At 40.6% G+C, this 26279-nt stretch overlaps 1 protein-coding gene across 4 annotated transcripts in view; it reads right to left on the minus strand.

Annotated features, from left to right (window-relative positions):
- Positions 1 to 2220: 2220 nt before the first annotated feature.
- Positions 2221 to 26279, minus strand: part of aqp10a (aquaporin 10a) — a 30642-nt gene continuing 6583 nt past the window's right edge. For all 4 annotated transcript variants that reach the window (XM_061982594.2, XM_061982593.2, XM_061982595.2 and 1 more), the window contains 3 exons: positions 12555 to 12673; positions 12270 to 12487; positions 2221 to 2747 (listed from right to left, as the gene is read on the minus strand). In XM_061982594.2, the coding sequence (XP_061838578.1) occupies positions 2534 to 2747; positions 12270 to 12487; positions 12555 to 12673 (551 nt within the window). In that variant the 3' untranslated portion in view covers positions 2221 to 2533. The remainder of the gene's footprint in view (positions 2748 to 12269; positions 12488 to 12554; positions 12674 to 26279) is intronic.

Here is a 26279-nt window from a genome sequence, read left to right on the forward strand (position 1 = left end):
GTGGCGTCGGATTAAAAAAAAAAGTTGAGGCTGCAATTGTTGCCAAAGGTGCATCAACAAGGTATTGAGCAAAGCCTGTAAATACTTAATGTATGTACCGTATTTTTCGGAGTATAAGTCGCTCCGGAGTATAAATCGCACCGGGCGAAAATGCATAATAAAGAAGGAAAAAAACATATATAAGTCGCACTGGAGTATAAGTCGCATTTTTTGGGGACATTTATTTGATAAAACCCAACACCAAGAATAAACATTTGAAAGGCAATTTAAAATAAAGAATAGTGAACAACAGGCTGAATAAGTGTACGTTATATGAGGCATAAATATCCAACTGAGAACGTGCCTGGTATGTTAACGTAACATATTATGGTAAGAGTCATTCAAATAACTATAACATATAGAACATGCTATACGTTTACCAAACAATTTGTCACTCCTAATCGCTAAATCCCATGAAATCTTATACGTCTAGTCTCTTACGTGAATGAGCTAAATCATATTATTTGATATTTTACGGTAATGTGTTAATAATTTCACACATAAGTCGCTTCTGAGTATAAGTCGCACCCCCGGCCAAACTGTGAAAAAAACTGTGACTTATAGTCCAAAAAATATGGTACATGTCTTTTTTGTGATGATCCGTTGCCTGGATCAGGTTTTGTTTTAGTTTAAGATTCCCTTAGTTCTGTTTCAGCACCCATGGGTTTGTGTTTCTTGGTTGTCATGGGTGCTGATTATTTTCACCTGCCTCTGATTATTGTTCGGTACGCTCACCTGCTCCCGGGCACTAATCAGAGAGCTACTTATTCCTGTTTTTCGCCACACACTGTCTGGCTGTCTTGTTTGCTGCAAGCAACAAGTTACGTTTGTGTAGATCTTGCTTCTGGTGCCTATGTCTTGTTTATTTTTTGATTCCTGTGCTAAGTTTCGCCTTAGCTCCCCGCGCTATCGACACGCTTGTTTGTATTCACATATTTTTGAATGATTTATGTGAATAAATCATCGTCTTACCTGCACGTTGCCTCCGGAGTTCCTGCTACATCTTGGGAGAACTATGCGCACAGTAAAATGCGACCCAGATGTATTTAAAAAATAAAAAAATAAAAAAAGCTAAATAAAAAACACTTCATGTTGTCATTATGGGGTATTATTTTCTGTAAAATTTTGAAAACAAAAATTAACTTATTACATTTTGGAATAGGGCTGTAGCATAACAAAATGTGAAAAAAGTGAACCGCTGTGAATATTTTCCAGATGCACTGTATATTTGAATCATGGTTTCATTTTAATAGTTCAATCATGAGGTTTTAGCCTAATTAAAATACTAAATGTTGTATAATTGTTTTCAAATGTCATTAGATGCCTTCTATTTAATGTCAGAAATAAATACTTGTATTAGTTTGGATAAAAAAATATTTAATGCTTAATTAATGGCATGTATTTACTGTTTATCATGACATATTTTAATATTTCCATGTAACTTATTACACATTTTTGTTTCAGAAAAAAGTATGATTTAACTTGTAGTCACCCCCAAATGGGTAATACAGATATTCATATCACAAAAAAAGCATTTCTTGATTGCATTGTAATATTGTAAATAATTTGATGATCCCTATATGTGTATATGTATGTATGTATGTTTATATATGTATATATTATATATAAATATATATATATATATATATATATATATATATGTATCTGTTTATATTTTATTGTATTTATTATTACTATTAATATTATTATTTATTTTTTTGTTTTGTTTATTTAATCGATGTATTTGTAGATATTACTTAGTTTTGTTGTTGTTTCTTTCTTATTTTGGGGGGGGGGGTGATATGGATGGGATATAAACAAAAATATTTTGACATTTAGGGCAGACAATAGATATGATTTATGTGAATATGATGTAATGGATAGGAATGTCTGATACTGGATGTCAATAAAAATAAAATGAAAAAAAATAATAATTTGATGATTTCAAAATACTTTAATATTTTATAAAACGTTACGAGTCTCCAGATTGAAGAAACAGTGAGAAACTATTTTATATCAAAATATATTAAATATACAATAAAATGTGTTATATATTGTAGATATTACCTATTTTTTATTTAATAATTTAAAATGTTAACTGTATTACAAAAACTGTATTAATGTCATTAATTTTAATAACCCTTGTAAATTACATGAAAATACTAGACATACAATATTCCATTTAAAAAAAAAAAACGTTTTTATTTAATAATTTAAGATCAACTACATTTTAACTTTACAAGTTTTCAGGTTAGAGACATCATTTATTTCATCTTTTGCAGCATCCATCCATCCATTTCCTACCGCTTGTCCCTTTTGGGTCTTTTTGCAGCATATACAAATAAATTATACAAATAAATACAACTCTGCCATTTGGATTGACAGCAGACATAATTAAGAAATAATACACATAAAAAACAATTAGATGAGCTGCATCCACTCCGTCTGTGAAGCTCGCGGAATAAAATGTAGAAAAAAGTCCCGGATGGAAGAGTCAGAATGAAGCCGTATTTAGCTCATGGCTAATCAGGGCTTTGGTTGGAGGCTGCTTGATGACGTCACTGGCGATGGGCGGCGTGTCCTCGTCTTTGTGGGTGTCAGAGTCAGGGGGAAGGTGCCAGTGGATGAAGCTGACGTAAACAACAGAACCTAAAACACCACCGATCAGGGGGGCTACTATGGGGACCCAGAACCAGTAGTTGTAACACCTGCAGAGTAAACAATAGAGATATAATAAACACATGTTGATCTATAATTAGCCACACAACTATAGGGACTGCGTGTGATTCATTTCAGCCAATCAGGAAAAGTCATTATAATTAAAGAGTTGATTTTTTTTTAAATACGGTATACCGATACAAGTATAGTACCGCGATACCAATGAGTCACATTGGTACTATACCGTCTCTTTTTGTAAAATGTATATTATGTTTATAAACTGAGGAAATACGTCTCTGGACACATGAGGACTTTGAATATGACCAATGTATGATCCTGTAATGACTTGGTATCGGATTGATGCCCAAATTTGTGGTATCATCCAAAACTAATGTAAAGCATCCAAACAACAGAACAATAAATTATTACATTTTAACCGAAGTGTGGATAGAACATGTTAAAAGAGAAAGTAAGCAGATATTAACAGTAAATGAACAAGTAGATTAATAATTAACTTTCTACCACTTGTCCTTAATTTAAAAAAAAAAAAAAATAGAATAGAAAATGACACAATATGTTACTGCATATGTCAGCAGACTAAATTAAGAGCCTTTGTTTGTTTACTCACTAATAAAAGACAAGTTGTCTTGTATGTTCACTATTTTATTTAAGGACAAACTTGCAATAAGAAACATAAGTTTAATGTACCCTCAGATTTTTTTGTTAAAATAAAGCCAATAATGCAATGTTTTGTGGTCCCCTTTAATTAGAAAAGTATCGAAAAGTACCGAAATACATTTTGCCACCGGTACCAAAATATTGGTATTGGGACAACACTAATATGGTGTAAAATTTGCAATTCCACATGATTTCAATGAGTGGTTAAACATGACTATTCAACATAGCCACATTTTGAACATGCCTATGAAGCATTTTCAGATTGAACCAGCAGGTCAGGTCAAAACATATCATTGCTTGATGATTCATAAAAACTCCAGCGCACTCTTGTCATGTAAAGAATCTTAAGACTAGCTTTCTTTTTTGCAATAAATCTGTCACGGACTCACATGGCTGTGGTAGTTGCCACGAGGCCTACTCAGTGGCCTAGTGGTTAGAGATTATCTATGCAACATTTTGACTAAAGACTATAGAAATGGGACCCATTACCTCCCTGCTTGGCACTCAGCATCAAGGGTTGGAATTGGGGGTTAAATAAATGATAAATGATAAATGGGTTGTACTTGTATAGCGCTTTTCTACCTTCAAGGTACTCAAAGCGCTTTGACACTACTTCCACATTTACCCATTCACACACACATTCACACACTGATGGAGGGAGCTGCCATGCAAGGCGCTAACCAGCACCCATCAGGAGCAAGGGTGAAGTGTCTTGCTCAGGACACAACAGACATGACGAGGTTGGTACTAGGTGGGGATTGAACCAGGGACCCTCAGGTCGCGCACGGCCATTCTTCCACTGCGCCATGCCGTCCATTATAAATCACCAAAAATTATTCCTGGGCGCGGCCACCGCTGCTGCCCACTGCTCCCCTCACCTCCCAGGGGGTGTTCAAGAGTGATGGGTCAAATGCAGAGAATAATTTCGCCACACCTAGTGTGTGTGTGACAATCATTGGTACTTTGACTTTGACTTTTGTGACCCCAAGATGCAGGAGCCAGGAGGATGACGTGCAGGTAAGACAAGTCTTTCATTATAGTCAACACAGGAGGTGCAGCAGGGGAGTGCACAAAAAACATAGCAGCCTACAGCAAACTGTAACGTATTTTCCGAACCATAAGGCGCACCGGATAATAAGACACACTACCGATGAAAGGTCTATTTTCGATCTTTTTTCATATATAAGGCGCATTAAAAGGAGTCATATATATATATTTGTTTTCTAAACTGAAAACACTTCTTTGTGGTCTACATAACATGCAATGGTGGTTCTTTGGTCAAAATGTTGCATAGATACTCTCTAATAACTAAAGTTCATTGGGTGAATAATGTAAACTCACTACACCGGTATGTTTTAGGGCTTTCATGGCGAGTTTACTGACAGAAGTAAGAACTTTACACTACTTTATATTGGAAATGGCAACAGTGGAGGATGAATGTCACATAACAAGATAGTGAAAAAGAAGCTTATCGACTACGTTGTCGGCACAAACTACAAAGGCGAACGCCTGTAATTTTTCAGGATTTATGCAGATCCCAAATACAAATCAGCAGGTACCAGAAGGTAAGAAAAGTTGCTTTTGCATAATTTTGCGTAACAAAACCCCAGATAATTTGTCTTACCTTATACACACACCATAATAACACTGGTAAGTTGAAGCACAGTACCATCCATCAAGCGGTGCGACTTCATAGCTTACCAAAGTCGTACTAAAACATTTTTGATAGATTTTTGAGCGCCATGTGTAATGTTCTATATTTTCAATGGAACAAATAAAATGTTGGTGTTGTTTACTTGAGTCATATTGCCATCATAGTGCAGTCTACATGTATGTCTTATGTTTGACTGCCATCTACTGGTCACACTTATCATCACACCATGTACCAAATAAAATTGCTCGGAGGTCGGTAAGCAAAACCAGGATTATTCCTTACATTCATGGAGGGCGAGGCAGGCATAAATAGCGGCCGGTTTGGCAACTGCAACCAGGTGTGCCAGGCTGCTAATCAGGGACAGGTGAGGAAACGAGCGCTTAGGGAAACATGCAGGAAGTGGAACTAAAATAAGAGCGCTGACTAAGAAATAAACACAAAACTAAGGAAACATGGCAAACACGTGACACGCGATGTGACAGATCGTCACAAAATCCTTAAAAACAGCAGAGCGGTCCTGTAATATAGAAGATCTTTGGATTAATATTTTTGCAGTAGGTCTTTAAAAAAACTGTAGAGCCCTCCTGTCCTTTCGAGGATTTTTGACTAACTTTTTTTGCAGTAAGTCTTTAAAAACAGCAGAGCGGTCCTGTAATATAGGAGATCTTTGAGTCCTGTTTATGCAGTAGGTCCTTAAAAAAACAACAGAGTGCTTCTGTTTTTAATGATCTTTGACTTGCTTTTTTTGCATTAATTCCCTAAAAACAGCAGAGCGGTCGTGGAATATAGAGATTCTTTGAATCGTGTTGCTGTTGTATAGAGGATTTTTTTAAATATTTTTGCAGTTTGTCTAAAAAAATAACTGTAGAACTCTGTCGTTTGTAGATGATCTTTGAGTCCTATTTTTGCAGTAGGTGCTTAAAAAACAGCAGAGCAGTGCTGTTAAATAGAGGATCTTTGGTTAATATTTTTGCAGTAGGTCGTAAAAAACACAAGAGCTCTTCTGTCATTGAGAGGATCTTTGACTAACTTTTTTTGCAGTAAGTCTTTAAAAACAGCAGAGCGGTCCTGTAATATAGGAGATCTTTGAGTCTTGTTTTTGCAGTAGGTATTTAAAAAACAACAGAGTGCTTCAGTTTTTAATGATCTTTGACTGGCTTTTTTGCATTGATTTCCTAAAAACAGCAGAGCGGCCGTGGAATATAGAGGATCTTTGACTCGTGTTGCTGTTGTATAGAGGATCTTTTTTAATATTTTTGCCGTTTGTCTAAAAAATAAACTGTAGATTTCACCTGTCATATATGGATGATCTTTGAGTCCTGTTTTTGCAGTAGGTCCTTAAAAAACAGCAGAGCAGTGCTGTTAAATAGAGGATCTTTGGTTAATATGTTTGCAGCAGGTCGTAAAAAACAGAAGAGCTCTTCTGTCATTGAGAGGATCTTTGACTAACTTTTTTTGCAGCAAGTCTTTAAAAACAGCAGAGCGGTCCTGTAATATAGGAGATCTTTGAGTCCTGTTTTTGCAGTAGGTCCTTAAAAAACAACAGAGTGCTTCTGTTTTTAATGATCTTTGACTTGCTTTTTTTGCATTAATTCCCTAAAAACAGCGGAGCGGTCGTGGAATATAGAGGATCTTTGACTCGTGTTGCTATTATAAAAAGGATCTTTTTTAATATTTTTGCAGTTTGTCTAAAAAATAAACTGTCCTGCAGTACAGTACAGATGATCTTTGAGTTGTGTTTTTGCAGTAGGATCTTAAAAAAAAAGCTTGCTTCTGTCATTCAGATTATATTTGACATGCTTTTTTGCTTTAATTCCCAAAAAACAGTATAGAGGATCTTTGATTTGTGTTTTGCAGTATGTCCTTAAAAACAGTAGAGCTCTCTTGGCATATTAAGATCTTTGACTAACCTTTTTTGGAGTTGGTCCTGAAAAGCAGCACAGTTGTCCTGTACTATACCATTTTTTTTTACATGTACATTTTTTTTTAAAGGTCCTTTCGAAACAGTGGCACTTCAACTTAAGAGTGCCCCGATTTAGGAGTGTTTTGAGAGAAGAGCTGTCTCTCGGCTAATTGTTTAAGTTGCAAGCAAAAATGACAAGCAAGGGTCCTCGCCATGAGTTAGTGCAGTAAATGTCACAGTAAACCCTGTAAAATCCATCAAAAACATCCTGTCTTACTTGTTAGCATTAGCGATATTTTTCCAAGCATGGGAAATAAGTGAGTTTGAAGGATTGTGCAAAGAAGAAGTGGATGATTTTAAAAAAAAAAAAATCCTCATAAAGCAGATTTGGTGAGGTTTCAGCGCTAGTCTGCACCATACTGAAGCAGAATGAGTCTAAACGGCAGATATTCATCCACGAAAATATGAAATAGCTGCTGATGGTGTGTTTGACGGAGAAGCAGCTTGAAGGAGATGATGTGAAAGTCCGCTCTCCAAGGTAAATAATGTACATTGTTATTGCGTTACTTCATACAACTACTGTAGTTGTTTGTCAAACATTGTATTGTATTGACAATATTTCTTATTCACAAGTGTGTTTTTCTTTTCAAAAGGTATGATACATGTTAAAATTGTGCTGTTTTGGGTGGTGGGGGGCAAGCACCGATTAAATCCCGGCTGGCCTGGGAACGCCTCGGGATCCCCCGGGAAGAGCTGGACGAAGTGGCTGGGGAGAGGAAAATCTGGGCTTCCTTGCTTAGGCTGCTGCCCCCGCGACCCGACCTCGGCTAAGCGGAAGAAGATGGATGGATGGATGGGCGACGTTGATTTGAGATACAAGTGTTTGGAGATAAGCGCTCTGTCAGGCAACCAATTAATCTGGTAAATTGAGATACTACTAACTGTACTGATAAAATGTGTCAAACAGCAAATCATCATGACCATATGTTCTTACAAGACTTTGATCCTGACTGAACTGTTGTCGCATGATAATCTCTCATATAACTTCCTGTATTATTTGTGGAAGGGGGTGGAAAGTCAAATCACTTCACAGCAGCCTTGAGCTATGAACATGTTGAGTGTTGGCCACAACAGTAGGTCCTTTGAAACCAGCAGTGCTCCTGTCATATAATTGATCTTTGACTCATTTTTCTTTCTTTTTTTTACATCCCATCCATTTTCTACCGCTTATTCCCTTTGGGGTCGCGGGGGGCGCTGGAGCCTATCTCAGCTACAATCGGGCGGAAGGCGGGGTACACCCTGGACAAGTCGCCACCTCATCGCAGGGCCAACACAGATAGACAGACAACATTCACACTCACATTCACACACTTACATTGAATCCTTAAAAACTGCCACACTAATAGAGGATCTTTGACTTGTGTTTTCCCGCTAGGTCCTTACAAACAGCAGATTGGTGCTGTTGTATAGAGCAGTGGTCCCCAACCGGTACCGGTCCTTGACGCATTTGCTATCGGGCCGCACAGAAACAAGTAATTCATAAACTACCGCATTTTCTCCGACTTAAATTTCGCATGTCCCAGTAAACACATCAAAAGCTTGTAAAATGTTAATGTGCCAAATAGTGGCTAAAAGCTCATTTCCATCTGCAGTTCCCAGCAGGATCATTGTCCAAAACCAGTGAAGTTGGCACGTTGTGTAATTCGTAAATAAAAACAGAATACAATGATTTGCAAATCCTTTTCAACTTATTTTCAATTGAATAGACTGCAAAGACAAGATATTTAATGTTCGAACTGAGAAACTTCATTTTGTTTTGCAAATAATCATTAACTTAGAATTTAATGGCAGCAACACATTGCAAAGAAGTTGGCACAGGGGCATTTTTACCACTGTGTTACATGGCCTTTCCTTTTAACAACACTCAGTAAACGTTTGGGAACCGAGGAGACCTATTTTTGAAGCTTTTCAGGTGGAATTATTTCCCATTCTTGCTTGTTCAACAGTCCGGGGGTCTCCGTTGGCGTATTTTACGCTTCATAATTCACCACACATTATTAATGGGGGACAGGTCTGGACTACAGGCAGGCCAGTCTAGTATCTTTTACTATGAAGCCACGCTGTTGTAACACGTGGCTTGGCATTGTCTTGCTGAAATAAGCAGGGGCGTCCATGAAAAAGACATTGCTTAAGATGGCAAAATATGTTGCTCCAAAACCTGTATGTACCTTTCAGCATTAATGGTGCCTTCACAGATGTGCCTTGGGCACTAATACACCCCCATACCATCACAGATGCTGGCTTTTGAACTTTGCGCCTATAACAATCCGGATTGGTTCTTTTCTTCTTTGGTCTGGAGGACAAGACGTCCACAGTTTCCAAAAACAATTTGAAATGTGGACTCGTCAGACCACAGAACACTTTTCCACTTTGCATCAGCTCGGGCCCAGCAAAGCCGGCGGCGTTTCTGGGTGTTGTTGATAAATGGCTTTGGCTTTGCATAGTAGAGTTTTAACTTTGCACTTACAGATGTAGCAACAAACTGTAGTTACTGACAGTGGTTTTCTGAAGTGTTCCTGAGCCCATGTGGTGATGTCCTTTACCCACTGATGTCTGTTTTTGATGCGAGGTCACGGGCATTCAATGTTATGTGCAGTGATTTCTTTTGATGATATTACAGACCTTAGATGATGAAATCCCTAAATTCCTTGCAATAGCTCGTTGAGAAATTTTGTTTTTAAACTGTTGGACAATTTGCTCAGGCATTTGTTGACAAAGTGGTGACCCTCGCCCCATCCTTGTTTGTAAATAACTGAGCATTTCATGGAAGCTGCTTCTATACCCAATCATGGCACCCACCTGTTCCCAATGAGCCTGTTCATCTGTGGGATGTTCCAAGTGTTCCTCAACTTCCTCAGTCTTTTTGCCACTTGTGCCAGCTTTTTGAAACATGTTGCAGGTATCAAATTCCAAATGAGCTAATCCACCCATCCATTTTCTACCACTTATTCCCTTCGGGGTTGCGGGGGGCGCTGTAGCCTATCTCAGCTACAATCGGGCTAATATTTGCAAAAAATAAAGTTTTCCTGTCAAGACATGGACTATGGCGTGGTTTGTTCTCCCGTGGTGCAAATGAACATTTGGACCAGATATGACTTGCAGGTGAATACATATTTAATTTTACAATAACAAAAGGAACAAACTAAAGGTGCGCACAAGGGCGGAAGTACAAAACTTGACTATAAACACAAAACTTGCACAAGGGCAGAAACTATGAACAATTAAACAAAACTTGCAAACTATGGCTTGAATAAAGAAAACTTACTTGGCATGGACAAAAAAGGAGCAGCGTGAACGATGGACATGAAAAGGAGTTAGAAATGTGTCGAGCATAAATGTGGGGATGTCACCAGAAAGACAAACTAAAAACACTGAACTTAAATACTACAGACTTGATTAACGAAAACAGGTGCGTGACTCAAAACGTGAAACAGGTGCGTGACGTGACAGGTGAAAACTAATGGGTTGCTATGGTGACAATCAAGAGTGCACAATGAGTCCAAACGTGGAACAGGTGAAACTAATGGGGTAATCATGGAAACAAGACAAGGGAGTGAAAAGACAGAAACTAAACAAAACATGACTTAAAACAAAACATGATTACACAGACATGACATTTCCAGTTCAAATATTAAGTATCATGTCTTTGCAGTCTATTCAAGTGAATATAGGTTGAAAAGGATTTGCTAATCATTGTAATTGTATTCTGTTTTTTTTACCATTTACACAACGTGCCAACTTCACTGGTTTTGGGGTTTGTATATAGCAGCGGTTCTTTACCGTTTTGGCGTTTGTGCCCAACTTTCCCGCTACAGGTGGGCCAATATTAACACTGCTGGCGTAATCTTACTCTTGATTTGGACCATATTCAAAAATTATATCTAACCTACATACAGTTTACTACCTTGTCAATTGATATAAAAGCATGTGTCAATCACAAAGATTATTATTAATTTAACAAATAAACCTTAAGCTCAGGTCAGGCTGATTAGAAGAAGTACTAATCAAATAAACAATACATTTACATACAATATGTATTATGTTGTGCTAAAATAAACAAGCTCAATCAATTATAAATGTTACTTAACTAAACTGTTAATACAAATGTAATTGCAAATTAAAATATAGCTTCACCACTTTTGTCATAATGTTTTCGCTTTTCGAAATTTCTCTATGACATTAGCGCCAGACTTCTTCTGTTTGTTTTATATTGTCATTACTGCCACAAGTGGAGGAAAAGTGTATTACAACTAAGTACTGCTGCGGCATATACGAACTACAGCTGAAAAACAGATAAATTACAATTAGAGATGTCCGATAATATCGGCCTGCTGATTTTATCGGCCGATAAATGCGTTAAAATGTAATATCGGAAATTATCGATATCGTTTTTTTTTTATCAGTATCGTTTTTTTTTTTATTAAATCAACATAAAAAACACAAGATACACTTACAATTAGTGCACCAACCCAAAAAACCTCCCTCCCCATTCACACAAAAGGGTTGTTTCTTTCTGTTATTAATATTCTGGTTCCTACATTATATATCAATATATATCAATACAGTCTGCAAGGGATACAGTCCGTAAGCACACATGTTTGTGCGTGCTGCTAATCCACTAATAGTACTAACCTTTAACAGTTAATTTGACTAATTTTCATTAATTACTAGTTTCTATGTAACTGTTTTTATTTTGTTTTACTTTCTTTTTTATTCAAGAAAATGTTTTAATTTATTTATCTTTTATTTTATAATTTTTTTTGAAAAGTACCTTATCTTCACCATACCTGGTTGTCCAAATTAGGTATAATAATGAGTTAATTCCACGACTGTATATATCGGTTGCTATCGGCATCTGTTGATATCGGTGTCAGTAATTAAAGAGTTGGACAATATCGGAATATCGGATATCGGCAAAAAGCCATTATCGGACATCCCTAATTACTATCTAAGGCCCATTGTTGGGCTGCGAGTCCGGGTCTATGGTTAAGAAACACTGGTATGCCATCAACGTGCCAGGGACCTCTCTTTGCAAAGAAACACGCCCAGGGCTCCCACTACTTCAGCGTTATAGTGAGTTTTTCTTCTTATTTTTTTCTGCCATACGTGGCAAGCCGGTCCGTGAAAATAATGCATACATTAAACCGGTCCCTGATAGAAAAAAAGTTGAGGACCCCTTATGTAGAGGACCTTTGGTAATGTTGAGTGCAGACCAGAAAATTTAGGTACACACAACAACCACCGTAACTGAAGTCAGAGAGTGTACAAAACGCTTACGTGAACACTTCAGAGCCCCAGCCTGCAGTCAGAGTAAAAAGTCGAGGTCCTAGATCGCGAGCGGGATTTATGGCTGCCCCACAGTTGCTCGACATGGACATGGAGATGCCCAGGACGATCACTGCCACAATAGCAGGAATCAGCTGGTTAGGAGCGGGGGTGTTCCTCTTCTCATCCAGACCCAGGATGCATAGCATCAGCATGCCGGTGCCCACTACCTGTGTAACACACGTGTTGGAAATCTGCTGTCAATATGATTTCTTGTATTGAAAGCTACCAACTGACCTGGTCCAGGAAACCCCTGCCCAAAGTGAGAAACTCAGAGGGATACGTGGCAAATATTGACGCTGTCTCATTTACGCCATACACAGTCAGTACTCCTCCACTAAAATCCATGATGGCGTCTAAGACAGAAAAACAAGCAGCAAATACAAATATTCAGATAAAAAGCAGGAAAACAAAAATATATACTAATGAAAACCCGAGTTAAGTTGCCCCCCTTTGTTATTGGAAATGTTAAAATAGGCAAAATAGTTGTTAACGACAGGTCCACGTACTGCACTTAAAATTATGTTACGCTATTGAATGGAGGCGAGTCAAACACAAGCGCCAAGCGGAAAACGGCCAGGCTCAGACCTGGGCCTGTCCCTTTAAAATCTTGTTGATTGGCTCTCTGACTTTGTCATTTCTTGCTAAAGTGACAATGACTGACAGCACGTAGCGGCTGCCCAATCAGCACACTGCAAAAACTGAAATCTAAGTAAGATTAAATATCTCAAATAAGGGTGATATTTGCTTATTTTCTGTCTGATAAGATAATTCTTCTCACTAAGCAGATTTTATGTTAAAGAGTGTTTCACTTGTTTTAAGGGTTTTGGTCCTAAATTATCTCAGTAAGATATTACAGCTTGTTGCTGAGATTTTATGACCTATATTGAGTAAAACGTGCTTGAAACTAGAATATCAACTGTTGTAAAGCTGTGTCATCAACACTCACAAGTATAAAACTGCTTTTTCAAAGCAATAATTTCTTATTTCAAGCATGAACAAAAAAAATTGTGACTTTGACACAATTGTGTCTCATAATTAAAACAGATGACAGCCAAATGGACTTTGCGGTTTTATTTTCAATGAAACAAGAGAAAATACGTACTCATATAGTAGTACAGTCGGCACAGTACAGTAAACTGACAGTTAATATTTAAACATTCAACATGTGACATTTCAAACTATTTTGAACAGAAATAGTTCATGCACATTCAGGTAAATTATTCAAAATTACAATTAAAAAAAATTTGGCTGGGGGCTAATTCACTGAAAGAGCACGCACTTGGCGCGATGCTGTCATGTTATCGATGGGAAAATGCATTTTTAGACAATATGCTATATGTTACTCTCGTAGACCCCGAGAGTAACAAACGGTTGCCTTGTTGCCTTTCCATTAAGAAAAATAAACTTGTTTTTAGTGTAAGTTTGCTGGTTTCAAGAAATGTAATGCCGGGTGCATATCATTATGTCATAGTTATTTGGCACTAGCATTTACTTAATTTAAAAGAATATTTTTCAACATATTGAGAAAAAAGGTCTCATTTTCTTTTCTATCAAGAAAAGTGCACTTGTTATTAGTGAGAATATACTTATTTTAAAAGGTATTTTTGGGTTCATTGAGGTTAGCTAATTTTACTTGTTTTGGAAAGTCTTGACAAGCCAAATTTTCTTGTTCTATTGGCAGATCATTTTCCTTAGTTCAAGTAAAATACTCATAATTTTTGTTTGTTTTTCTTCTTGTTTTTGAACACTGACTTTTTGCAGTGCAGTTAGATGCAGGTGGAGAGTCGGGACTCCAAACGACAATATGAATTATGTGCATGTCGAATAACGAGGTGCCTTGGGATCCACTCAGAGGTGGTTATGTTGCTGAAATAAAAGTTTGTGGCATAAACTCCCAGCTGCCACCGCTGAGAGAATACGAATAGAAATTAGCCTACCGTCTTAAATAACAGCCTTTTTGTTGCAGAGGACCTGGTTCGATCCTCACTCAGTACACACGAGGCAAACATTAAACTAAATCATAATTCCATTTTGAAAAAACAAAGTTATTAATTTTTATTTTGTTCATTTTGTACAAAAGATAGATTATTGAACAATAGCTGGGTTGAATATGACGTCATATCCGTTTTTCTTCTTTGCGGCTTATTTCACACGGTGGTCAAGCAGTTTGAGCGTAGCATTAAAACAAGTGAGAGCGAGCGTAGAGCTTAAGCAGAAAATCCCGTATTGCTGTTCTGTTCTTTGGGGTTCCAGTCGTTCAAATGGAGAGCTGGGAAAGAGCTTTGGTAAAGTCCCGAAAGAAGTGGTTCAAAAAGGTGATAAAGTCAGGGGAAAAAAATTAAATGTGTCGAAGGAAATGGCTCTTAAAAATATCACTCTCATGATCTAGTGGAATACAATCAGATCAAGCTTGTGTCTGCAGCGATCACTTTGTAAAATGTTTGTTTGAACATTGGATTTGTTTGAGAAACGTTCTGTGATGCAATAGAGTTTATTCTCTACTATATAATCAGTGTTTGATAGCAGAACTAAACGTAAAGAAAGGACAAGAGATCGCATTAATTTGTGTTCTTTTGTGTTTGCCATGCTTAAATATAACTACAAAGACCTGCTTGTGCCAATAAACTAATGTGAAGTCCTAGTAATAAATATTGTGATTGTTGGTCCAATCCACCGTATTTTCATTGCTGATTTTCATAACAGAAACTAAAATCTTAAGTTGTTATTGTGCATGAAAGCCACGTGCTTTATTCGACACGGATGACTACATTATATAGCGTCTTTGGCGCTATTTCTTAGCATCAAGAAAATACCGTTAATAGTAATAATAAACAAGATGAATACATCTATCTTATTGACATTTTAACCTTGATAGCAAATACAGAACTTGGTGTCCAAACTTGTGATTTAGATAACTGAGGCGTTCCTCAAGGCACTCTTAAGTCCTCTTCTTTTTGAATATTAAATTTTTTTTTTTCGTAATGTAATCAAGGTGTTGCTGTAGCTTGTTTACTTAAAGGAGATCTGCACTTTTTGGGGGGAATTTTGCATATCATTCACAATCCTTTTGTAAGAGAAGAACACAAATGTTTTTATTTTTCTAAATGAATTCCAAATAGTAAATACATGCGATCATCAAAAGCTGGGTGGCGTTTTTCCATGTCACCTCCTGGACAAGCATAACACTGTACATTAAATGTTCTATAACTGGTGATGATAATACGATATGTGCAAATTATAATTTTTTTACCCTTATCGATGACTTTTTACAAGACGATTCTATTATCCTGACAAATCAGGTGTTTACACTTTGCTCTTTGGTGCTGTGTAACACGTGAATTTCCCCACAGTGGCACTAGTAAAGGTTTATCTTATCTTCCAATGGGTCGCTATCTTATCTTCCAATGGGTCGCTTTGAGAATGTAGTAGTAGAGTAGCAAACTCCTTCCCTTTTATGCATCTGTTTTGTAACCCGTCACACATTATTTGAATTCAGTCTGACCATCTGTGACAGCATGAAAGTCTCATTAAAGTGCACAGTGTTGGTTTAAATCCCCCGTGCACCTGTCATGCCTATGCATTGTAAAGCAGGGCTTTGATTGACTGTAAAAACTTACATGGTAGAGGCTTTCTGGGAGATTTCTGCACAAGTCCACTATTTTTATTTTTCATCCAAACAAAAATAAATATGTCCACGGTTAGACCCATTAGCTATATTGTTCTATTATTGGTTGTATTAACCAACACAGGTCAGTAGAGATGCACAAAAAATTGATTCACATCCGAAATTGCGATTCTTATTCATTTCGATTCTAAAGTGATTCATAATTTTCAAAAATCGATAAAAAAAAAAAAGTTTTTTTTTTCTTGTAAGAATCAATTTGTATCTGGGAAATCACAAAAAGCCGCTGCCTGACCAGGGCTCAGAAAATCTGCAGAGACTCTTCCCACCCCCACTAAGGACTGTTTTCACTGCTGGACTCTAGAAAGAGGTTCCGCAGCCTCAATTCCCTGCAAAAGTGGATTAACTCGCTGGGATATAAAGACAATATAACATAAATCCATAAACGTGGATACAGTAATCTATTTACTTATATCTGCACCTTGTTGCTCTTTTATCCTGCACTACAACGAGCTAATGCAACAAAATTTCGTTCTTATCTGTACTGTAAAGTTCAAATTTGAATGACAATAAAAGGAAGTTTAAGTCTAAGTCTAAGTCTAAAAGGATGCTTTTAGGCCATCTCAATGGAACCAAAATGAGATTTTCAAACCTGCAACCTGTTTTGAAAAAGATTAATTACAACTATTATACCGAATAATACATTGCGAGAACCAGTTTGAATCGGAAATCGTGTTGAATTGAGAATCACCCCAGAAATCAAAATCAAATTGAATCGATAGGTGCCAAAAGATTCACACCCCTACCGGTCACTACACCAACCTCAATGGCTTCTTATACTGCGTTCCATTTACCTCGGAGGTTGGAAGTCGGAGCTGGGAATGACGTCACAGCCAAGTTGTGAGCGTTCCAGTACAAATGTATTTTCTGCTTCCCTTGTCTGAATACAAACAACTTATGTGAAAATATGCACTGCATCTGCAACTTTCAAACACGGTGGTTGAAGAGGAAACACATATACAGCGTATTAACCACATAAAAACAATGTAGTTTACACTATAGTTACGTTACCATATATAAACGTATAACAATACATTGTATATGACTAATTTGCTGCAACAAAAACTAATCAAAAGTGCTAATAACGGATATCATAGAAGCGGATATCATTGTTTACATATCCACACTGCAAAAAGTCAGTGTTCAAAAACAAGAAAAACAATTACAAAAATGAGGGGTATTTTATTTGAACTAAGCAAAATTATCTGCCAATAGAACAAGACAATTTGGCTTGTCAAGAATTTCCAAAACAAGTCAAATTAGCTAACCTCAATGAACCCCAAAATACCTTAAAATAAGTATATTCTCACTAATAAGTGCACTTTTCTTGGTAGAAAAAAAAAAGAGACCTTTTTGCTCAATATGTTGAAAAATATTCTTAAATTAAGTAAATGCTAGTGCCATTATCTTGACATAATGATATGCGCTCGGCATTACATTTCTTGAAACCAGCAAATTTATACTAAAAACAAATGTATTGTTCTTAATGGAAAGGCAACAAGGCAACCGCTTGTTACTCTCGGGGTCTCTTAGCCGTCTAAAAATGCATTTTTCCATCGACAACATGACATCATCGCGCCAAGTGCGTGCTCTTTCAGTCAATTAGTGCGCATATATACAGCCCGGCCAAAACATGTTTAATTGTAATTTTGAAGAATTCATCTGAATGTGCATGAACTATTTCTGTTCAAAATTGTAAGAAATGTCACATGTTAAATGTTTAATATTAACTGTCAGTTTACTGTACTGTGCCAACTGTACTACTATATGAGTACGTATGTTCTATTGTTTCATTGAAAATAAAACAGCAAAGTCCATTTGGCTGTCGTCTGTTTTAATCATGAGACACAATTGTGTCAAAGTCGTGATTTTTTTTTTCATGCTTGAAATAACAAATAATTACTTTAAAAAAGTAGTTTTATACTTGTGTTGATGACACGGCTTTGCAACAGTTGATATTCTAGTTTCAAGCATGTTTTACTTACCGTATTTTCCGCACTATTAGCCGCACCTAAAAACCACAAATTTACTCAAAAGCTGACAGTGCGGCTTTTAACCCGGTGCGCTTTATATATGGATTAATATTACGATTCATTTTCATAAAGTTTCGATCTCGCAACTTCGGTAAACAGCCGCCATCTTTTTTCCCGGTAGAACAGGAAGCGCTTCTTCTTCTACGCAAGCAACCGCCAAGGTAAGCACCCGCCCCCATAGAACAGGAAGCGCTTCTTCTTCTACTGTAAGCAACCACCCGCCCGCGTAGAAGAAGAAAAAGCGCGCGGATATACCGTACGTTTCATTTCCTTTGTGTGTTTACATCTGTAAAGACCACAAAATGGCTCCTACTAAGCGTCAGGGATCCGGTTCATGAAAAGACGCAATCTCTCCATCCGCACACGGATTACTATTTCACAGCAACTGATATTCCTGTGAACGCACTGTGGATACAACGGGAGCACGTACGGTGAATATTCGCACCACAGGGAATGAGAAGTCATCCTTCACTGTGGTTCTAGCTTGCCATGCTAATGGCCAGAAACTTCCACCCATGGTGATATTCAAAAGGAAGACCTTGCCAAAAGAGACCTTTCCAGCCGGCGTCATCATAAAAGCTAACTCGAAGGGATGGATGAAGAAAAGATGAGCGAGTGGTTAAGGTAAGTTTAAGTTTACGCGAAGAGGCCGGGTGGCTTTTTTCACGCAGCTCTGTCCATGTTGATATACGTATGTTTGTGATTGCACATTTGCGTACATTTTGGGAGTGAACAGAGTTGTTAGAACGCTGGTTTTTAATATATTATTAAAGTTTGACTGACCTATCTGACTGTTTTTTTGACATTCCTTTAGCGCAGTTAGATGCGGCTTACAACACCGGGCGGCTTATAGGTGGACAAAGTTTTGAAATATGCCGTTCATTGAAGGCGCGGCTTTTAACCCAGGGCGCCTTATGGTGCGGAAAATACGGTAATATAGCTCATAAAATCTCAGCAACAAGTTGTAATATCTTACTGAGATCATTTAGGACCAAAACACTTAAAACAATTAAAAGACTAACATAAAATCTGCTTGGTGAGAAGAATTATCTTATCAGACAGAAAATAAGCAAATATCACCCTTATTTGAGATATTTCATCTTACTTAGACTTCAGTTTTTGCACTGCAGAGCAGCCATCTTTGAAACGAACTCGGGGGTTGTGAGAATGCGCCGATTTTCCTAGTCAGAAATCCGACTTTGAAGGACATTCCAGTTGAAATTCCGACGAGGGACTCGGAAAACTACTGGAACTTATGGAACGTTTGTGTTTTTGTGACAAAATAATTACTCGGGCGTGGGGCAGCAAGACCGCAGCCGGATATGGAGAGAGCATGGCTAAGGTCCGATGGGAAATATACGGTTACTCAAAACTAGGTTTAATCGTGGAGATAGTTCCATAAAAATCATGGCAAAGAACGGTACAGTACATACAGTGCAGTAAAGCGGTACGTCCAATAGCTGTAGATTGAGTATAGGACAATTTGTAATGACACATTAGCATACAGCATCCCCCTGACCATTGAGATTGGCAGGACACTGGCACAGGTGGTTATGTTAGGGATTAGCCTATGTTGTTTGTTAGCATTTTGCTTTACATTTCAACAGTCTTTTTGTCTGCACCGCGCTATATAACTATTAATAGATAACTGGATTGACAAACTTGATGATACGTTAGCGATGTAGCATTAGTTTAACCGGACTACTTGTGGATGAGATATAAAGAGGTCCCCTATAATGTTATATACTCTTGAATCGATGATGTACATTGTCGTTTTAAAAATCGTGAGAAAGACCTTAAAATGACACGAAACCTGTATAATTTTAGCTGTATATCATTTAGGCACTGCCTTTAGCGTCCTCTACAACCTGTCATCACGTCTGCTTTTCCTCCATACAAACAGCGTGCCGGCCCCATATATCATTGCGGTTTCTACACACATAAGTGAATGCAAGACATACTTGATCAACAGCCATACATGTCACACTGAGAGTTGCCGCATAAACAACTTTAACACTGTTACAAATATGGGCCACACTGTGAAACCACACCAAACAAGAATGACAAACACATTTCGGGAGAACATCCGCGCCGTAAGACAACATAAACACAACAAAACAAATACCCAGAACCCCTTGCCGCACTAACTCTTCCGGGATGCTACAATATACACCCCCTGCTACCACCAAACCCCGCCCAATGAACTAGCATCCCAGAAAAGATGCCAGGTATCTGGCTTGGGCACATCAGATTAGATCAGTGTGTTGCAAACCAGTAAAGGCCTGAATGGTTGATTTATTCAATGTTATTTTTTTTCAAATTTATTAGCCTGTGGAAAAAGTTAATGTTGATTTTTACCTCAGAAGGCTGCAAATAGAAAAGAGGCATTCAATTTTTTATTTAAATTTTATTTAATATACCATTTGTTTTTTGAAAGTTGATTTTGCACTATTAAGTTATATAAGCGTTGCTTGTTCCATATTCAGTGTTAAAGCAAATCAGTGTAGCAAACTGAGCAATAATTAACCTTTTATTCATGCACTTTCTCTTGCTACTTCAAGGCTTGAATGTTTGATTCATTCATTATTGTTATTTTATTTTCAAATTTATTAATAGCCTGTGGAAAAAGTTTATTTTGATATTTACCTCAGAAGGCTGCAAATAGAAAAGAGGCATTCAATGTTTATTTACATTTTATTTGATTTATATTTTTGAATTATTATTATTATTATTTGAAACTCGATTTTGCATGTCACTATAAAGTTATATAAGCCTTGCTTGTTCAATATTCAATGCAAAACTTGTTTGGGTCCCTATTAAAAGCTTAATTTGTTCAACCTTGGCCCACGGCTTTGTTCAGTTTTAAATTTTGGCCCACTCTGTATTTGAGTGAGACACCCCTGGTGTACAGGGTTACAGAACAGGAACGCTGATGGGTCGCCACAAGGCGCCCCGTAAAAGATGGGAATGTCAGAGTTTGTAGGTGCCGAACCCCAAGATGCAGAGAAGGCGGAAGGCATTGTGCGGGAAAACAAGATTTAATGTCTATAAAATAAAGGAAAAAACACAAACCAGGAACTAGGAACAGGAAACAGGATGCCAGGGAAACAAGAACTGGAAGACGAGGAACAAAAAGACAGCAGACTACAAACAGCTACAGAATATAGCTTACCGCTACCGCATCCAGCTACACTGACAACGACAAGTAGAAATGACAATCAATAATCCAGCAATGACTGGAGGAGAAGGCAGGTTTATATAGTAGCTGGCTGATTGACACCAGGTGTGGCCAGGTGCCAATCAGCCACAGCTGAGGGGAAGCAGCACTCAGGGAGACACTCAGGAAATGAAGACAAAATAAAAGCGCTGACAGGAAACTAAGACAAACACAGAGAAAAAACTAAAACACAGTCAAACTGTCAGGGACAAGCCTGACAGTAGCCCCCCTTCCTATAACGGATACCAGACGTTCTAGAACCCCCCCCAAAAAAGTCCAAAGTCACGGGAGGGTGGAGGGAGGACAAGGAGGTGGGCCACCAGGCCAAGTGTCCCCGCAACCAGCGGGGAAGAGTTAGGTGGCGACGGCGAGTTGAACGCCGCCGCAATTGGCGAGGCGGCTCGACCGCCGGCATGGGAGGACCCACCGGAAACGATGGTGGTGGCGCCCTCTGCTGGCCCACCGGAGACGATGGTGGTGGCGCCCTCTGCTGGCCCACCGGAGACGATGGTGGCCCCGTGGATTGTAGACCCACCGGAGTGCATGGTGGCGCCCTCTGCTGCTGGCCCACCGGAGAGGATGGTGGCGCCCTCTGCTGCTGGCCCACAGGAGAGGAGGATGGTGGCGCCCTCTGCTGCTGGCCCACCGGAGAGGAGGATGGTGGCGCCCTCTGCTGCTGGCCCACCGGAGAGGAGGATGGTGGCGCCATCTGCTGCTGGCCCACCGGACAGGATGGTGGTGCCGTAGGTTGTAGACCCACCGGAGTGCATGGTGGCGTCTGCCGGCCCACCGGAGTGCATGGTGGCGTCTGCCGGCCCACCGGCGTGCATGGTGGCGTCTGCCGGCCCACCGGCGTGCATGGTGGCGTCTGCCGGCCCACCGGCGTGCATGGTGGCGTCTGCCGGCCCACCGGAGTGCATGGTGGCGTCTGCCGGCCCACCGGAGTGCATGGTGGCGTCTGCCGGCCCACCGGAGTGCATGGTGGCGTCTGCCGGCCCACCGGAGTGCATGGTGGCGTCTGCCGGCCCACCGGAGTGCATGGTGGCGTCTGCCGGCCCATCGTAGTGCATGGTGGCGTCTGCCGGCCCACCGGAGTGCATGGTGGCGTCTGCCGGCCCACCGGAGGTCTGTTGCAGACCCACTGGGGTGAGGAGTAGCTGTGCCTCCCCAGCTGCACAGCTACTCATAGCCCCCCCCTCAAGGGACGGATCCAAGACGTCCCACGAGAAGCCAACACAGGACAGGGATGGGTGGGAGGGATCACAAAAAGAGGCAAAGCTTTTTTTTGATTCGGCCATCAACGATAAAGCTTTGTTAAGTCTCTCTGCCAAAGAAATCTCCACGAGGTTCGTACTATGCTGGATTATTCTGTCAGAGTTTGTAGGTGCCGAACCCCAAGATGCAGAGAAGGCGGAAGGCATTGTGCGGGAAAACAAGATTTAATGTCTATAAAATAAAGGAAAAAACACAAACCAGGAACTAGGAACAGGAAACAGGATGCCAGGGAAACAAGAACTGGAAGACGAGGAACAAAAAGACAGCAGACTACAAACAGCTACAGAATATAGCTTACCGCTACCGCATCCAGCTACACTGACAACGACAAGTAGAAATGACAATCAATAATCCAGCAATGACTGGAGGAGAAGGCAGGTTTAAATAGTAGCTGGCTGATTGACACCAGGTGTGGCCAGGTGCCAATCAGCCACAGCTGAGGGGAAGCAGCACTCAGGGAGACACTCAGGAAATGAAGACAAAATAAAAGCGCTGACAGGAAACTAAGACAAACACAGAGAAAAAACTAAAACACAGTCAAACTGTCAGGGACAAGCCTGACAGGGAAAAAGGTAAACTCTGGAGGAGGATGTGTAAAAAAATACAATCTAGACTGGACTCATTAGGGGGCCCAGTCTGGAGTGAGAAAAATACCGCCATAGCAAAGCACATATACATATTACAACATACATCTCGAGACTTGCAACAGAGGGGAGGGAATGGGAGCTATGGTGGAAGGCTGCAGCTATTCAGGTGCTGCCCAGCCGTCCAGCTGTATTTCCTTTTGCACTTTAATTTTATTGAAAGTTTAGTTAAGAAACATGTTCATTATTATTAATAAACACATTATATGTCAATTATTTATGAGTCCCTTATGCAGTGCATCTGGTTAGCACTTACCATATTTTCCGGACTATAGAGCGCACCGGTATATAAGCCACACCCACTAACTTTTAGGGGGGGAAAAAGTGTGACCATGTATGAGCTGCACCGGACTATAAGCCGCAGATATATACGTTGCAAAATGAGTTATTTACACCAAAAGGATTTGCAAATGTTTATTTACATGTTTATTTACATACCAGTTAAATGCCTGATCAAACAAAAGAAGTCAATAACTCTAGTGACATTTTGTGTGAATTTACTGAGGAATTTGTGAAATACCAAAAGAATGGCATTGTAAGTTAATAATACTAGCACAGACACTCGTAAACGTGTTAGCATATCAGCTAATGCTAACAACCAAGCTTCATTGCATTATACAAGCATGTACAAATTAGGGCTGCAACTAACGATTCATTTGATAATCGATTAATCTGTCGATTAATAATTGGATAAAAGAGACAAACTACATTTCTATCCTTTCCAGTATTTTATTTTTTAAAAACAGCATACTGGCACCATACTTGTTTTGATTATTGTTTCTCAGCTGTTTGTACATGTTGCAGTTTATAAATAAAGGTTTAGGAAAAAAAATATATATATATATATATATTTTTTTAAATAAAAAAAATTGCCTCTGCGCATAGCATAGATCCAAGGAATCGATGACTACATTAATCGCCAACTATTTTTATAATCGATTTTAATCGATTTAAGGCAAAGCTCTCGATTTACCGGTCGATCTACGTTCCCATCCTCACCTATGGTCATGAGCTTTGGGTCATGACCGAAAGGACAAGATCACGGGTACAAGCGGCCGAAATGAGTTTCCTCCGCCGAGTGGCGGGGCTCTCCCTTAGAGATAGGGTGAGAAGCTCTGTCATTCGGGGGGAGCTCAAAGTAAAGCCGCTGCTCCTCCACATCGAGAGGGGCCAGATGAGGTGGTTCGGGCATCTGGTCAGGATGCCACCCGAACGCCTCCCTAGGAAGGTGTTTCGGGCACGTCCGACCGGTAGGAGGCCACGGGGAAGACCCAGGACACGCTGGGAAGACTATCTCTCCCGGCTGGCCTGGGAACGCCTCGGGATCCCCCGGGAGGAGCTGGACGAAGTGGCTGGGGAGAGTGAAGTCTGGGCTTCCCTGCTTAAGCTGCTGCCCCCGCGACCCGACCTCGGATAAGCGGAAGAAGATGGATGGATGGATAATCGATTAGTTGTTGCAGCCCTAGTACAAATATGCATGGGAACAATCCTATAGGCATCACACATGGGACGGTTTAGTAAGTATAAACGTTGCTTGGAGTGATGAATGGAGAATCCATATGAGTAGAAACGTTACGGACATCTAGAAGACTGAACAAAGGACTAAATGGAAAGACACTGCAGCACCTGCATTGAGCGGAAGGCATTGTGCGGGAAAACAAGATTTAATGTCTATAAAATAAAGGAAAAAACACAAACCAGGAACTAGGAACAGGAAACAGGATGCCAGGGAAACAAGAACTGGAAGACGAGGAACAAAAAGACAGCAGACTACAAACAGCTACAGAATATAGCTTACCGCTACCGCATCCAGCTACACTGACAACGACAAGTAGAAATGACAATCAATAATCCAGCAATGACTGGAGGAGAAGGCAGGTTTATATAGTAGCTGGCTGATTGACACCAGGTGTGGCCAGGTGCCAATCAGCCACAGCTGAGGGGAAGCAGCACTCAGGGAGACACTCAGGAAATGAAGACAAAATAAAAGCGCTGACAGGAAACTAAGACAAACACAGAGAAAAAACTAAAACACAGTCAAACTGTCAGGGACAAGCCTGACAGTAGCCCCCCTTCCTATAACGGATACCAGACGTTCTAGAACCCCCCCCCAAAAAAGTCCAAAGTCACGGGAGGGTGGAGGGAGGACAAGGAGGTGGGCCACCAGGCCAAGTGTCCCCGCAACCAGCGGGGAAGAGTTAGGTGGCGACGGCGAGTTGAACGCCGCCGCAATTGGCGAGGCGGCTCGACCGCCGGCATGGGAGGACCCACCGGAAACGATGGTGGTGGCGCCCTCTGCTGGCCCACCGGAGACGATGGTGGTGGCGCCCTCTGCTGGCCCACCGGAGACGATGGTGGCCCCGTGGATTGTAGACCCACCGGAGTGCATGGTGGCGCCCTCTGCTGCTGGCCCACCGGAGAGGATGGTGGCGCCCTCTGCTGCTGGCCCACAGGAGAGGAGGATGGTGGCGCCCTCTGCTGCTGGCCCACCGGAGAGGAGGATGGTGGCGCCCTCTGCTGCTGGCCCACCGGAGAGGAGGATGGTGGCGCCATCTGCTGCTGGCCCACCGGACAGGATGGTGGTGCCGTAGGTTGTAGACCCACCGGAGTGCATGGTGGCGTCTGCCGGCCCACCGGCGTGCATGGTGGCGTCTGCCGGCCCACCGGCGTGCATGGTGGCGTCTGCCGGCCCACCGGCGTGCATGGTGGCGTCTGCCGGCCCACCGGCGTGCATGGTGGCGTCTGCCGGCCCACCGGAGTGCATGGTGGCGTCTGCCGGCCCACCGGAGTGCATGGTGGCGTCTGCCGGCCCACCGGAGTGCATGGTGGCGTCTGCCGGCCCACCGGAGTGCATGGTGGCGTCTGCCGGCCCACCGGAGTGCATGGTGGCGTCTGCCGGCCCATCGGAGTGCATGGTGGCGTCTGCCGGCCCACCGGAGTGCATGGTGGCGTCTGCCGGCCCACCGGAGGTCTGTTGCAGACCCACTGGGGTGAGGAGTAGCTGTGCCTCCCCAGCTGCACAGCTACTCATAGCCCCCCCCTCAAGGGACGGATCCAAGACGTCCCACGAGAAGCCAACACAGGACAGGGATGGGTGGGAGGGATCAC

The sequence above is a fragment of the Nerophis lumbriciformis genome, linkage group LG21 (genome assembly GCF_033978685.3).
Source record: "Nerophis lumbriciformis linkage group LG21, RoL_Nlum_v2.1, whole genome shotgun sequence".
Classification (NCBI taxonomy): domain Eukaryota; kingdom Metazoa; phylum Chordata; class Actinopteri; order Syngnathiformes; family Syngnathidae; genus Nerophis; species Nerophis lumbriciformis.